At 40.4% G+C, this 16,582-nt stretch overlaps 1 protein-coding gene across 2 annotated transcripts in view; it reads right to left on the reverse strand.

Annotated features, from left to right (window-relative positions):
* The window catches only part of PITPNB (phosphatidylinositol transfer protein beta), a 61,912-nt gene that overhangs the window by 18,451 nt on the left and 26,879 nt on the right, over nucleotides 1-16,582 (reverse strand). For both annotated transcript variants that reach the window (XM_082667691.1, XM_082667692.1), the window contains exon 8: nucleotides 3,137-3,214. In XM_082667691.1, the coding sequence (XP_082523817.1) occupies nucleotides 3,137-3,214 (78 nt within the window). The remainder of the gene's footprint in view (nucleotides 1-3,136; nucleotides 3,215-16,582) is intronic.

The raw sequence follows: 16,582 nt of genomic DNA on the forward strand, positions 1-16,582 counted from the left end.
TATTTCCAAAGACAAAAGCATGACAACAATGATAAAAGCTACCATTTATTGTGCACTTCCTCTCTGCTGGGATTATAACATTCATTATTTAGTCCTCACACAAACCTTCTGAGGCAGTTACTAATATCATTCCCATTTTAGAGGTGTGGAAACCGAGGTTCAGAGTTAGGGTTAAGTTATTTAAGTCACAACTTGTGATAGATTCACGATGGGTTTTTAATGGATCTCCCTTAGTGCCACTGTCACCTAACAGATTCCCTGACCACTGGAAACGTATGACAGGTATTAAGAGAAGAATCAAATTCTGGAAAATACCATGAATAAGAGAGCCACACAACTGCCATGATGCAGGAGGGCAAAACAGTGCAGACTGGTGAGCCGGGATCTCTGGATTAAGAGCCAGAATCTGCTATGTCTCCATGCCTTACACATCTCTGTGACTAGCACTGAATCAGGTGCTACAGAAATGGCAGACGCTTCTCCTGTAACTATTATCCCTATTTCTCTGGCCAAGTTTCTAATCTATAAAGTGAAGCAGCTGTATTTACCCCACAGGAAGGTTGTGAAGATTGAATACAACCTTGTCTAATGCCTGGCACCAAAAAAAAGCTTCTTTTCCCTCATCCAGTCTGGTGCAGACAAGCATTAAATACTGCAATGATTCAGAAGGAAAACATCACTGTGGGATAAGTAAGGGAAAGTTTCAAAGCGATCACGGGTGTGCACTTAGCTGTGACTACCCTTTGGAATGTGTTCTGGTAAGGTGAGTCTCCGCTGAGGGGTATGGAGGGCCTCTGGAGCGGCAGAGGAACCACCAGGCAGCACTTGGACTGGAGCATTCTTCTATACGATCCTGGGTGAGTGGGACCAGAACAGGGTTTCTTCTTCCTTTTTGCCTTAAGTACCATGTATTTCTTCCCTATTCTCATATTTCAGAAGTATAGAAACCTTCAACTATTATCCTTCCCTGGTGCTCCCTTTGGTGCCAGGCAAATAGGGCCTGCTGAACAGCTGCAGGAGATGCTGACAAGAGCAAGTCAGTCCACAGGTTCCTGTTTTTCTGTATGTTGTATCATCAGCTAGTCAATCCTTCTTACTCTTTAGTTTCTGTCTCAGCAGTAAGTGATGCTTTTAAGGCCAGTGTTAAATCTCAGAGAAAGACTTCTCCTCTGACTTACTCTTGACTCCCTGAGTTATTTCTGAGATCACAGTAACTCACTGAAATTCAGTTAAACAGTAACCCAACTTATGAGAGTAGCTGCACCTACCATCTTTTGGCTCAAGTCAACAACCGACAGGCAAATAGGTAGAATGGTATCACTACCAGCCAGCGCTCTCCCTGAGAAATAAGCTATTGTTTAACCCCCTCACCACACACACACACACACACACACACAAAATGGGGGCAATAATTTGCTATACTGCAACCTGAAAAAATGCAAAATTTCACAATTTCTAAAAACGAAACCTATTCTAGAATTTTAAGTAACCATTAATAGATAATAAAAGACAAAGCAATGTTAGTTAAAAAGGTAAAAATCATAAATAAAAAAGCAGTAAAACTCATATTCCAAGTTCCTAAAGGTTGGAAATCAGGTAAAAGTCATAGTGTCAAACTACCCTTGCTGCCTGTTATGAAACTGGTTAGGAGGTCCTACAGGAAAGATGTGCACCCAGACACAATAGCCCACCACATAATATAGCATCACCTTTCCAAGTTTATACCTGAAAAATTGACAATTTGAAAAAAATTCAACATTTAATCCACCTCCAACTCTCAATTTCATGGCCCTCTATTCCCTGAAAACTATCATCAGCTAAAGAGCTGGTACTTATTGGGGCCAGAAGACCTCTGAGAAGATATGGCAACCTTAGAAGCAGACACCTGTCTGCTCTAGCACAGCACTCTCTTTTAAGGCCCGTGTTAAATCTCAGAGAAAGGCTTCTCCTCTGACTCAGGGTGAGTTCTAAAGTTCACAGTGAGAAATCTTGAAAAGGGGTGGGGAATTTTTTTTTTTAAATCCATGAGAGTAAATTTAGAACATGCATACTGAACTTGTTCCTTAATTTTTTTTTTTAAGTGACATATATCACTTTCTGGGTATTAAAAGTCTCTAGTCATGTCCATTAAACTGAAAGAATCTTGAACCAAACTCTATCCAGAGAACAAATGTGAAAATAATTATGAATCATTTCTTATAGAAGAAAGTCAGACTCGTTCTTCATTTTAATTGATGTGCAAGACTGTCCAAAATAGTCCAACACCCATGGAGAACCATTCACTGGGTTCTTCTTGTGGGGCTGTTACAGTAATCCCCTATCTGCAAGCAACGACTAACAGTATTTAGTTGTTGCTTGCAGATAGGGGACTACTGTAACAGTAATCCTAGACATCATTTATCGATGACCTGTGACTGGCTTCAGCATAAACAGATTGGTTACCAAGTAAAACGCTGTTGGCGGAAAATCTGCTCTGGGCATGTTTAGGTTTTTATGCTCCTCTTCTCCTGTCAAATTAGCTGTAATAACTTGCCATCAACACATTAAGCCTTCTCTAAGGGGCTGTCATTTAGTTTAGCGGATGTCTTTAAAATCCATTATATTTCTATAGCAATTTAAATTATTACCCTAACATTGCTTTTCTTACTTCCATGAATAAAGTAAGGATGCGCTTTTTATTAGAAAACAACTACTTGCCATCAAAATTGTTCTCTGGTGCTCTGCTTTCCGAAATGTAACTATTAAAAGGCCAGGAACATGAGACCGGGGAAGGGGAACTTGTTCAGTTTTTACCAAGACTAAATTTAAACTATCAACCTTCACTTAACATGGATTTTTGTACTGCTTCAAGTCTCAAAAGAGAACATTACAATCCCCAAAGACTAAATCACTTGTCTCTTTTAAGAGTTATCAGAATAGCATTATGCTGAAAGTGACAGCCTGGCTCTGTTCTGTTTGTTAATGCAGCACAGACTTGCTGGCCAACTGCAACTGGCTGTGAGTCCTTATCACAAATAAAACTATTTTTGTGCCATTTCTGTTTTTCACTTAAACGTCACCAGCTCTTCCAGACTCAGGACCTGTCAAGTGTTCTGTTGCCAAGACTCTGCCTGTCAGAAAGGTCAGCATCCAGTACCTTCCAGTTGGGTCCCAAAGGGCCTCTCTTGGTTTTGACTGACTGGAATAACGCTGGGTCTTCATCAGCTTTGTAGTCCTGCAAAGCAAAACAAAGTCAGAAGCAGAGAAGAAAACCAGAGAAAATTCTTTAACCTTGCCAGAACAGCCCTCTGCAGCTACTAAACACATGACAGAAACTGACGGGGCTTACTGTGCTTTGCATAAACGCAGGAAAATGTTTCTATACGATATTAAGTTCTCAGTTTGGTTCTCTTTGCTTTAAGCTTTTACCTTAGCAAAACAACTACATAATAAAAAGTAATAAAAGTCCTGACTAACAGTCCACCATGACTGGTTGCTGGATAGCTATCTCTAAGAAATCTTCCAAAACTTTTCAACAGTTTCAGTACTTTGATATATTATATATTCAGTACTTTGATATACATATAATCACACTCAAGAAATAAAGCCGACCCACACCAGTTTTCACAACACCCCTAGATGAAGACACTGGCCTCTAATGCCTGCTGGAGAGCAACCCCCATGACTGCGAACACCGATCAGAACCACGGATGCTGTGGCATCCCTTGAGCTCTGCCACGGCTGGGTCTGTGGTGGATGCCTCAGTTAGGAGGCCAGCCACTCCAAAGCCTTGTTCGTGGAGAGCCATGGGTACACAGGCAAACCTCAGGGACTACACTCATGTCAGCCCTGCAATGCCAAGTGAGGTGAGCGAGGGCTTTACGACTCCATATGGGACTCAGTTATATCATGCCATAGGGAACAGCCCTAAAATCTAGGTTTTATAGGAGGTTTTGGTGTGTAAATACTCTTTCCCTTAATATCCTCTTTCTGATAGAATGGAAAACATGAAAGGAGTAAACCTTTTTAATCCTATCTGCTTTACAAAAGTTCTTTGGTCATTACACACATACATACACACAATCTACAGACAGAAATTAAAAAACTACTTTTGAAGAGCTACCATCCAGATTTTAAAAAAGAAATGAGTTGTAACAGTAACAGTGAACAGAGGTCAGTTGAAAATAGTACAAAAGGAGAGCCCCTTTCTTCTTGAGCAGAATTTTTAAACCAGGGGTCCTTCACAGCATTTATGTAGGGACCACATACTTTGAGAAAAATGCCCAGACAAGTCAATATGAAAAAAAATCATTGTTTTAGAGATAGGGGCAGTGCAAGCACTGAACACATGCCAAGGCATAATACAAACTTTCAAAATCAAAGAAAACATGCTGAGAAGCAGCCAATCAAGACTCAACAGTTATTCAGTAAATGCATATGACATGTTAATAATTCCTAAAGAGAAAGTTATAAATAAATTACATGAGGAAGGAGAAGAGTGAGGTTCGGGTAGACAACAAAACTTTAAAGAAAGATAACTGGGCAAATGTGTGACCTTGAACTCCTAACCGCTGTCTTCTAAGAAGCTACAAAAAGGTCCCCCAGAGGGTTAAGACGATTACGCAGGCAAACTCGGCTGGCCATGCTGAGCCTTACTGCTAAAATACGCAACATGGCGCAGCTACAGGCACGAGGTCAGTCAGCACTGTCCAGGAATGACAAACTGGGATGAGCCAACTGCAAGGAGTCAGACAACTGGAGTTAGCTGGTGTGTCTGGGCACATCAGCAGAAAGTTCAATTACTGTCAGCTAACATGAATTCTTAAATTCCAATTTAGAACCGCACCCTAAAAATTAACAACTTCACTGCTGACCGAGAAAAGAATCAACTGTACAGGTGATCTCAAGACCTGGATTCACAGTGAGAAATCAGCTGTCCTACTAACAAATACTTGTAACCCCTTTTTCTTCTAGGTCAGAGGCTTGGAAACCCAGAGATAAGCTCAGTTTCCTCCAAAACTGAAAATATTTAACATTATATCAAATAATCACTTTTGACATCCTCTCCCTCGATTCAAGGTCTATTTATTGAACAGCCATCACAGAAATGGTGCATTACATATGCACCATGCAGTGCACAGGATGCTAAGCTAAGAGGCAGTCTAAGGGATCTAAGGACACAAGGAGAGCCAACACCTGGTTCTGGCTCCTAGAAAATCAGTCTAGCTTGGGAGCAAAGCAAGAGAGACAAAGAAACGGTAATCGAAACCCCAGGGGCTACATGTTGACTGCCAACAGAGAATAGAGAGGAGAGTTATAGAAAGAATTGAAACCAACCGACACCAGCCAAGGAAATGTATTTTTAAAATGAGTTTTAACATCATGTTTAAAAGTAGAAAAATCTTACTGCTAAAGAACACTGTGTTAAATTTTTTGAAGATAAAATTTTAATTATCTGTATAATGCCCAGAGGTCTGACCAGTGTTTAACATTTAACAGTTCATCCCATTTGAAGGAAAAATACTTCCTTTTTTCTTTTTTACTAACTGGGGTGTGACCTTACTGGGGGCATGATGCTCAAGTTTTTGTTTTTTACAAAATCGAAGATATTATGGAGCCTGGCATGAGTTGAATAGTAAACACCACATTTCCTGAATCTAAGAGGCTGCCAGTTACAGGATGCTCCATTATTTTATGTACCATTAAGAAGGAAAACACTAAGCCAATAAAACATGCCACAACTGGAAGACAAATCTGACGAAATAGAGACTGCAGAACTATCTCTGAGGATGCTAAACTCACCAGCTCCAAGAGAAAGAAAAAGCAAAATCCACAAAACAAAGTGTACACACGTATCAGTAGGGCTGACAGTATACAATAAGGGTAGTACATAAACCAAGGCAGAACTAATTTAAGAAAAGCGAGCTTGGTCTAAAAATTGTACCAGCATAAATTATTTTCATGTAGAGGTAAACTAATTAAGGGGTGACTCACCCCAGGAGCTGGGTCTAAGCATGATTACAGCACCAGTGAATGTGAAAACGTAAGCCGTTGGATTAGATGGACTTTTGGACAACACTCCTTTCTCCTTCCTAACCCCACCCAGCTCCATACCATGGCGACACCTTAAGGGATTTTCAATGCTTATCTGACATAGATTCATTAACTGAAGAACATGGAGTAACACTTTGAAAGTTCTCCACTCTGGACCTAATATACTGATCCTGAAAGTTTATTTCCGAGCCTTCATCATTAGTGCTGTTCACTGGATAACTTTTCTGAACTACGGATTCACAAAATTATAGAGGTGAACTGCACCTTGAAGACCACCCAAGTCGCTTCAATTCACAAATGAGGAAACCACAGTCTAACAAGAAGGTGGCAATGGCTCACCTACCTGAGGACTTGAACACAAGCCTTCTTACCCTCTGTCCTGGGCTCATTCTAGTCCAGCACACAGGAGGACAGCAGAAAGGTGTCCACAAAAGCCAGATAAGCAAAACACATTTCAAAAACACCAAGAAGCAGCAGCACCAGAGATACCAAAGTGGATTTTCCTATAAGGCATGAGTGTGTGCATATAAAATATCACACATACACATATATACATATATCTCCAAAGCTAAGTCTTCCCTCTCCACTTTTTTCTCTTGAATACAAAGCAGCAAACATTAAGGATATACTGAAAATGCAACAAAACCCAATTATTAACAATAGCACCTTAACCTTGACAGATGAGGATAATGCATCTTGTCAAAACCTAGGAATTTTTTTGTGCTTTTTAATGTTAGTTTGAATACGTAAATGTTTAATCAGTTGAATTAAGTAGCAAGATATTAAAAAGCAGGAAGCAGGTGTGGTTTTAACAACCTCAGTTTTGTATCTCTATAACAAACATTTAATTTTTTGAACAGTATCTTTTTTGCTACAATTTTATTGTTGGGTAGCTAGTTTGGTCTTTCTGTATATGAAAACTGGCCGATTTATATCCGTATCACAATGAACAAATATATTCCTTCATGTATGACAGTTTCAGCATACAGAATGCAACCTCCGCTACCAATTATAGCTGCAAATGAGCAATAGTGTGGAATGAGACAGCCTGCTGGCTTTGTTAGTATTCTGTCTCCTTTGGGATCCCGTGGGGAAAGGGGAGGCTCTGATGAAGAGAAGCCCTTGGCTCATGGTTTATTGTGCTTGCCACCAGCTGCAGACTTCTCATCTCATTAGTTCTTTTAGAATACTGTGGGTGAAGACAGCTGTAGCCTACTTGAGTCTTCAGCTCCTGGGTATTCTGAAGGCTGAATTTGCTATGCACTTTCTGTAATCCTTGGGAAAAAAAAGAAAGCAAATTCACTAGGCCAAGGAAATGTATTTTTAAAATGAGTTTTAAAATCATGTTTAAAAGTAGAAAAATCTTATTGCTAAGGTGCACTGTGTTTAAAAATTTTTATGATCAAATTTTAATTGTCTGTATAATGCCCAGAGGCCTGGCCAGGATAAGGAAGGGTTTAGTAAAACCATCATTATCAAGTTAGGTGTAATGTCCCCAGACACTGCTTGCTCCACCAATGCTAGCGCCTGAACAACAGAAAAACACAATGGTATCAGCATAAGGTAGATTCAGATAAGTGTTAATACAGCTCTATTTAATTGAAAACTCTTATTTAAGTAAAAAAGGCAAGTCAAGACACCCTTTGGAGAACAAATAAAATAAAATATGGTAAATAAATGGGTTACTGAGACTCCATGCTAGAGCCACAGAATACATTAATTAAATTCTTATAAATAACTGTTTTCTGTCACTGGAATACAAAAGTTGGGCTACCTCTTGGGTGTACATCTGTTACTCACTACAGTTCTCAATAGAAACTCTCAACAGAAACCAGATTCATTTTGAAGACAAAGAATATTAGTTTTACGGGGCTTCCCTGGTGGCTCAGTGGTTGAGAGTCCGCCTGCCAATGCAGGGGACACAGGTTTGTGCCCCGGTCCGGGAAGAGCCCACATGCCGCGGAGCGGCTGGGCCCCGTGAGCCATGGCCGCTGAGCCTGCGCGTCTGGAGCCTGTGCTCCGCGACGGGAGAGGCCACAACAGTGAGAGGCCCGCGTACCGCAAAAAAAAAAAAAAAAAAAAAAAAAAATTAGTTTTATGAATCTTTTAGCATAGTGGCTGTCCCCCAAAATGCAAGTAAAAAATCTGTGCTGAGCCAACCCAATGTCCTAGAGCCAGACTGAACTCATGATTATAAATGGGGGAGTGAGGAGGTGATGGGGGTAGGCTGGTAAGAGCTTCTTAACAGCTTGTGGAAAAATTGAGATGAGCTCCAGATACCAGAAACTGCTTAAAGAACCATGCCTGGTTACCACAGGTGAGGTTACAGTAAACTAAGGAAAGGAAAAGAGTGCCCAATCCACATGCACTAGCAACTCCTTGACACCTGCTCTCCCCAAAGAGAAACAATTCTACAGGGTAAACAAAAACTTGAGAGAGATATTAGGATCCTGCAGCCTGCTGTAAAATGCCTTCCTTTAGCACAAGATGATTAATTAGGTGTCTATTCAAATAGCTCAAAGATAATCATTAAGTTTAAAATGCACAGGTATTGCTGCTCAACTTAGCAAAGCTTATTTCTTCTAATCACATCCTAAAAGTAAAGACCAGGATGGGGGAAAGAGCTGAATTAAACATGTAGATAAACAAACATCATCATTTATTAGCACTGCCCTGTATTTTCCAGTACTGTGGCACTTAGAAAAAAGGAGTTCCCAGATTCTATCACCATTGACCCAGTGCATAGCTAACTGGAGCTGAGAAAACTCAAGCCAGACTCTAAAAGGGAAGTCCATTTAAAAAAAAAAAAAAAAAAAAAAGTTTGCATTAAATTTTGCAAGTAACAGAGGTGTAAAGAGAAAACATTTACTAACTTGTTTAAGAAACTCATTTCAACAGTTATTTTCAAATAAGCAATTTTCTTTCCTATTTTTAATCACATCTCCCCAGTGACTCCTCACCCTTTCAGGTTCCCATAGAGTACCATTAATGTAGTATAAGTAAATCTCATTAATTCAGGTCCTACCACCTTGGAATTCATAATAATTCGGACAGGGGCTAGACTGAAGTTTATCTTTGTATGATCTATGAAAAAAAGATTTGCTACACAAATTAATAGAGTAACAAGATCTCAGGAGGGCTGTTTAAACAGTTCAGAAGTGTTTTAGAGCAATTCAGAAGCATTCATTTGCATATAATTATTATGCTAATTACAAATCATTCTTATCTATTCATTAAAGCAGATTCCCAAAGGACCACTAATTGTCAATAACTTGTTGGCCTAGTTTCTGTTACTGAATGTACCTCAGAGGAACAAAACTGCATTAAAAAATATTCTCTAATTCAACACTCTCATTAATCCTTACTGGCTTTCCACCAATGAATCTTTAAAGCTGAATTTTTAAACAACTGCCCTGAGAACTGAGAAATGCAGTCAAACCTACACACCCAAACAGAACACTTTCTTGTAATCTTTTCAATCTCATAGAGATGCTGCACAGAGACCTGGGGTGGGCGAGCTTGGCGGACAGGGGAGGAGGACAGACGCTGTCAGCAGAGCTCTGTGCTGAAAGGTGGCCACAGCCTAGAGCACTGCTGGGCTAGAGCACAGCTAGAGTAATCACCTCCTCCATTCCTTCTCATCTTGTCCGAATCACAGCCAGAGCCTGCCAACACTGTCATGTTTATGAAGGCAGACCCCCAAAGCCTTTGGAAGGTTGCAAATTGATAGAGAAAGAGAAAAAAACTCAGAATTTCGGTTACGAAAAGAAGTTACAACCAAAAGCCTGATGTGACAGTCTCCATCTCCTACAACCTGGCAGGGAAACTAAATAGTTGGGCTCCAGAGGCTGGGTTCCTGGAGAGCCCAGGGCTGGAGGGTACTCCCCAGCCCTCCTCTCAGGGGTCAGTAGGCTACTGGTTTGGATAAGCCTGTGTTTCATACACAAATATACAATATATTTGTTACTGTTACATTATATTTATTATTATATGTTTATATAGTATAGCATTTAAAAATGAAGACATTTTAAACTCTTAAAACCAATGAAATAAGTTTCAACATACCAACAAGTCAGTTTTATTAAAGATGATTGTTAAATATATATTTTAAAATTAAACTGCGTATGCCTAAAACATAAACAATATGTTTAGGAAAGTTTTGCTTAACATAAATGCATTTATTTCCTTAAATGACAGTAGATCACAGAACATATTACATCAAATTCCTTACACTAAAATGGGAATGTCCTTTTGAAAATTCACAGGGTGAGCCCTCTCCAGTAAAATGTCCATTTTGGTTCATGATTTGGGCTTCAGGCACAGCTGCATCTAAATCCCAGGACCCCCTTAATTCCATTAGCACCAATTTAACAAACACTAAATGGGAAATAATTGCAGAAAAAATTTTAACTTTTTTTTTTTTTTAACAGCAAGAGCAAAATCTGATAAGCAGCATCATTCTTGCTACCATTTTAGGAAAACTTACTTATGTTCCAGGCACACACTTCCTCCTAGTTAACCCTCACAACCTTGGAACAAAGTTACTAACATTGCCACTGGGGGTGAGGAAGTGAAGTTCCTTGCCCAAGTTCACGGTGGCTGAGCAGAGCCGGGACTCAGATGCTGCTCTGTGGACACCCAGGCACCAGGAAACTTTACTGCAAAAATGTGATGTGATTACACTTCATCACTTGATAAGACTCAAGTACCCTAAGGGATGTTTACTCCCACTCGGTCTAGAGAACCTCTCCTTGAGGGCTTTACACTGCTGAAAAGGGCTTTTATAAGGAACAGACTTTAAAAACTTGATTTGGAGCTGTTTATGCTAATTTCTTTAAAAATATCTGCCGTTAGCTGCTCAAAAAAACCCATTTTCTAACTCTTACCAGACAATTTCTCCCCCCTAGGAACTACTTCACACCTGACCACCTCCACCACCCTCCCTTTTTTTACTTTGAAATCATGGAAGAGATTAGAAGTAAATACCAATAACAGGTTCTAGTGGAAAAAGTATTTTCCGCAACATAAGCTTGTACACACAGAGTTTTCAGAGAAATTTTAAAATTCTTGCTAAGATTTAAGCAAGCATGAAATAAGCAATGTGCTCTTTTCCCACAAGAGGGCACTGCCATCCAACTATGCCTTCAAATACACAGGACATTCTCTAAATCCACCACTGGATGCAAATCTAAGTGTTCCAGAGTACTTGACCATGTAAGGCAGCAGAATAAAGTGGGAAACATTTTCACATTTCTTTTTAATAAGAACCATGCTTACACTTATTTATATCTTCTTTGAGAATGGAGAAAAGAAAACACCCTCTGTAACTCACTACAAAAAGGATCTTGACAATGATTTGCTTCACAGCACAGCGAAGGGAGACGAGATAAGCCTTTGACAAGTGAAGTTTCTTAAGCAAAAGCAAAACCACCACTACCTCAAAACCTGTACTTGAGTTGTTCTGTTTTAGTTTCCAGAGGTCAAGGAGGCTACTACTACAAGTCAGGAGCTGGATCACAGCTCTCACCTCTTTATGATGCACACACTTTAATAAAGAGCTTTTGGAGCTCTTGCACATATACCGGGGATAAGTTACACCCTTTCAAGATAGAAATGAGTGTCTAGGTTCATTCTAGTGGCAGAAGGGAGAGGTACTCTACTGGGTTGAGTGTCTGCTCATGCCAAGGAGACCTGAAGCATCTGGCAACCACAGGCTCCTCGCACTTGCTGGAGCCCGGCCACAGACTTCCAATAAACAAAGGCTCTCTTCACGGCTGAAGAATGGGGCAGCCACAGCTCTGGGAGGCAGAAAGCCCTTCTTAGGAAGTGAGAGGCAACAGCTGGAACAAAAGTAACATCTAAGATGCAGGCGCTCTGTGAAAGCTGTGGGCAACAATGGAGTGACGGTCAGCGCTGACCATTTAGGGTTATCAGCTACCAGTGGTTAATTCTGAAGTCTATTAGATTGACCCCAAAAGTGTCACTTTTGTGGCTCAAAAGCTGACAAATATTAACAATTTCATATGGTCTGATCAAATATTTAACTTTTTCCAGTCGAATTTCATGTTTCTGATTTTAAAGAGAAAAAATTTTAATCTTATAAAGATTATTTAGAAAGCATATTTTGTGATTCTTACATTTCTTTAAAATTATGAAGTTTTTTTTTAAAGGCAGTGCAATAAAGCATATGTTGCCAAGACTATCTACTCAAATGTGTAACATCTGGGTACTGTCTCACAGAATGTCTGATCAAAAGAAAAGATATGCCCGAATCCTTCCTAGAGCGCAAGAAACAAGCACTGCTTAAAAGTGTGACCAAAACTTACATGCCTAAATAAATGAAACCAAGTTTCATCAGCTTTCCATGGCTGACATTTAGGAAAAAAGTATGTTTAAAACGAGCAGTAACTTTAAAACAATACATACTCATGGTTTAAAACAATTATGAAGTGCCAGATTGTTCAATACTCAAATAATGGAATGGTGTTCAAAGTGACAACAGCTAAGTGGGTGGAAAAGGCAAGTCTTACATGTTCATTTCCAAAGGCAACCAAGATTTCAGAAAATCAGATACAGCTTAGCGTACTTCTGCTCTCAACTAAAACGGGCCCACCAAAACACATTCGCCAAACAAATGGATCATAACCGGAGAACAAATGGTCAGTGCTGGAAAGAACAAGCAAAAAGCACAAACTTTAAAAGCCAATTCATTTTCCTGGAGACCACCATTACCACGGGACTCCTACAAGTGGATTGGATGAGCCCAGCAATCCCATTACTGCCTTTGGATACGCAATTAAACGGTGGGGGCTCTTCATTTAGTAAAGTACTACACTCCAAATCTACCATCTTGTCAGCCTTTGAACCCGGACTTTGCAGGCACCCTGGAGCCCAGCACTGGTCTCTATCAGTTGTGAGAAAAAAAGCTCTTTGGTGGAGGGCACTCGACACCACCAGACTACACAATCAGAAAAAACGAACTCCAAGTCACTTAGAAACACTTTTAACATGTTCACTGATTAAGAATCTTTTTTTTTTTTTTTTTTTGATTAAGAATCTTGCAGGCTCTTCAGACAGATACAATTATTAGTTTATCTGGAAAAATATTTACCACGCCAACACAGAGCAAATAGCAAGTTCCAATAAATGTTTGCTAAATGAACATGAAAATATATGAGTGGTGCTCACTGTAAGTACGCATACCAAAAGACATCTTAGGGTCTCCAATCCTTCTATTCTGTTGTATGTATGCAAATTTCCAAATATGCCCGAGTTTAGCAGTTATGGATGGAGGTAACAAAGGCCACGACGAAAGCTGCTATTTCGGGGGGCAAGAGAAGATGGATGGAAGAGCCAGCACTTGCTTGTTTTAAATAAATTGAGAATGCTCTTAATCAACATAATGCAAAGGAAGGAACAGCATACAGTGAGATGTTCTAGAAAAATAAGTCAGCAGCCCTGCTTTTGAGTCCATTGGTAACGTGGCTTGCGGGAAAGTTACAGCACTTCCCTGAGCTGAAACTCCTGAACAGTAAAATTAGCGACTGGTGTGAATGTTTTGGGACCATGGCCTCCAGTTGAGGTTCCTTCTGCTTCCAAAATCCTAGAAGGAGAGTGCCCCCTCTACAATGTTGACCAGTAACAGCATACTAGAGCACTTCCCAAGAGTGAGCAGAAATCACCTAAAGAGCTGGACAGAGACAGCCCAGGGCCTGGAAGGCTCTGACCTGGGAGGAGGAGAATTTTCATCTCTAACAAGCTGCCCACGGGCAGACCTTGCTTAAAAGGAAAGCGTTTTGGCCAAAGTCCTAGCTTAGGACTTAGCCACAACGTTCCCCAGAGGGCCTCAGGGGCCCTAAAAAGAAGCTTGTAACCTCTAAAGAACGTTCAGAGAACTGGACCAGTGGGCAGATCCAGCCACAACTGAGATCCACACATGTACGGCCTTGTGGCCGTGGTGGGGGTGTTCTCCAAAGGAGCCCAAACAAGTGGGGAAACTACATAGGCTGGAACGGAGCAGAGGGGTTCCAGGCCCCACGAGGGAGTGAACTTTATGAGCAGCCCTGGCCTCTCACCTGGGAGTTCCCGTGTCCCTTGGGGTAGCAAGGAAAGAAGCGGGACTAGTGAGGGGAGCCACACTTTGCTCCAGGAGCTCCTGTTGAAAAAGCTGCTCAGGAGAAGTTTTCTACTGGAAGGAGATGGCACAGAGCCGTCTGGAGTCCAACAGTGGCGACCCAAGGAGCACAGCCCAGGGAGGGAGGTTTGGCTACTGGGGGCAGGCATCAGGGCTGAAGGCATAGAGCTCTGAGTCCAGAGTGTGAGATACCTCCTCTCCACCACTTCCCGGGGCGGGGACAATCGCAAATGTGGAGGAAAAAAAAAGGACTTGGGGTAAACACAACACGGCAACCAAGGCAATTATACTCATGAGCATGTAAGGATAAGGACCTGAAAGTAACAAATGGGGCAGAGGGGGGTTAAAAAGGACAGAAGAAGGAAGAGATACGTATGAAATCTGAGATTTATCTTAAGAGCACGAGCTTCCTGGGTCACTCACAATGAAAGTGCCCCTCTGAGCTCTTTGAGGAGTCTCCACTAAGGATCTGATCAATCAGACCACACCTTGCACATCCTTTCTGTGACCCAGAAACAATATGGCATGTGAGTTTCTAGCTTGTGTGTCTCTTCCTTTTAGGAATACCATCTTCAGTGAAACAATACTAAGGTTAAAAACTGGGCAACTCTTGGCTTTGAAATGCCTCATTTGGGAAAAATCTTTCACCTTTAATTAATATACCCTAAGATGATGAAAAAGGGAAAAAAAATTATTCTCTCTTTAAACCTGATGCATTTTAATTTGGCATAGATCTATATTTTTCAACTATATCTCCCAAACTTTTATGCCATTAATATTTGCTTATTACTGACATCTAAAAAGCAGATGTTCAGCTTTATCAATTTTAGACCTGTGAGCCTTAAAAATTTGAATTGAACATTTATTTCCACGAAAAAAAATTATAAATTATAAAAATAAAGTCCCATAGCATGTACTTCAGAGGAAGCATAGACTACAGAGGAAGGCTGATACAATCCTTTCCCGGTTACACATAAATACCTAAAATGTGGTTCCAATTTCTTTTTCTTTTCTTTTCTTTTTTTTAAATTGTGCTCATTTTCTTTCAAATTACTTCCAAAAACGAAGGTCTCTCTGATGTTAATCATGTGTACACTTCGGCTTACACTTTAAAGACTCTTCCTCTCCTGGGAAGTGACTTTTGTATACAAATCATGGAAAGCTACTTAGACAAAGTGCTGGAGATGATTAAAAGGGGCCAGATTCAAATTCATACCTTAAAAAAAAGCAGAAGCAGATGTCAACTGACTCATTTGTGTATATTTTGGAAATGAGTTGAAGATATGCATGTGCATTTCATCAGGACATTTAAAGAATTCTCAACTTTTTATTGTGGTTATGTATCAACAGCGACTTTAGAAATTAAAAATACTTTAAAACTTGTATTCTGGTGTTTTACGCTGGACACCTCGACTCCTCCTTACAATCTGATCTAACTGAAACACTTTTTAATCTGACAGAAAGGCATCTGCTCATTCAGAAAGGACACAGTTTTTAGAACTGAAGGCACATCACATATACTTCATGATCCAGAATTAGTACAGAAGGAGCTAAAGTAGCATTTGTCCATTTAATATTTGAACAATAAAAACTTCATTTCCTCCAAACTGTCTCCCCATTGCCCTGCTTTTTTTTTCACACCACAGAGGAAAAAATCTGCAAATTCTCTTTGACTGATCAAACCTTTACTGAAGAGCTCTCTGCATGTCAGGCGTTGAGCATCTTGTTAGGTCCTAGAAACACAGACATGATCAGTACAGTCCAGGCCCCCAAGGGGCACCCAATTTACTGAGGAAGGCTTTTCAAGAGTGATAGCTGGGTTATATTTGAAATGGGGGAGGGGCAAGAAGCTGAGGGGATGGAGGAGATGTGGGGGCAGGGGGTGTGTTCTGATGGAACGTGATTGTGCTCAGTGGCTGCTGCAATTACAAGCAGAAGGAGCCTTCCCTCTAAAAGGATATAACATCTTAATACTTCACTCCAATGCCTCTTTCCACTAAAACAAGAAATCCGTTTTGCATGGTAGCCAAAAGAAATTGGGTGGGGACATTTAAGCAGAAATCTCAGACTGCTCAGCTTGTTTCATTAGGCAGTGCTGTTATCTTCTAGAAAATACCAGAGAATGGTGGCTATAGTAACAGTCCTATGCAGACTTCCCATAAGTCATCAAGGAAAAAACCAAATAACCCATAAATTTAAATGTATATATGATTTCTGTAGCAAATTACTCTGTGACTCTGCATCACAGTGACAGTTTTTACAACTCCTTGTTCCTAGAGTTAGTTTGACAATGTCATCCTTCGATTATGTAAATATGTCAAAGCATCCACCCAAGTATTCAGTTACACTGTGGGTCTAATCACATCCCTTCTATGCATGGTGAAGTACAGTGCATAAGCATGACCAAAACCCAGC

This window comes from Grampus griseus, assembly GCF_964374135.1.
Source record: "Grampus griseus genome assembly, chromosome: 12".
NCBI classification, from domain to species: Eukaryota; Metazoa; Chordata; class Mammalia; order Artiodactyla; family Delphinidae; genus Grampus; species Grampus griseus.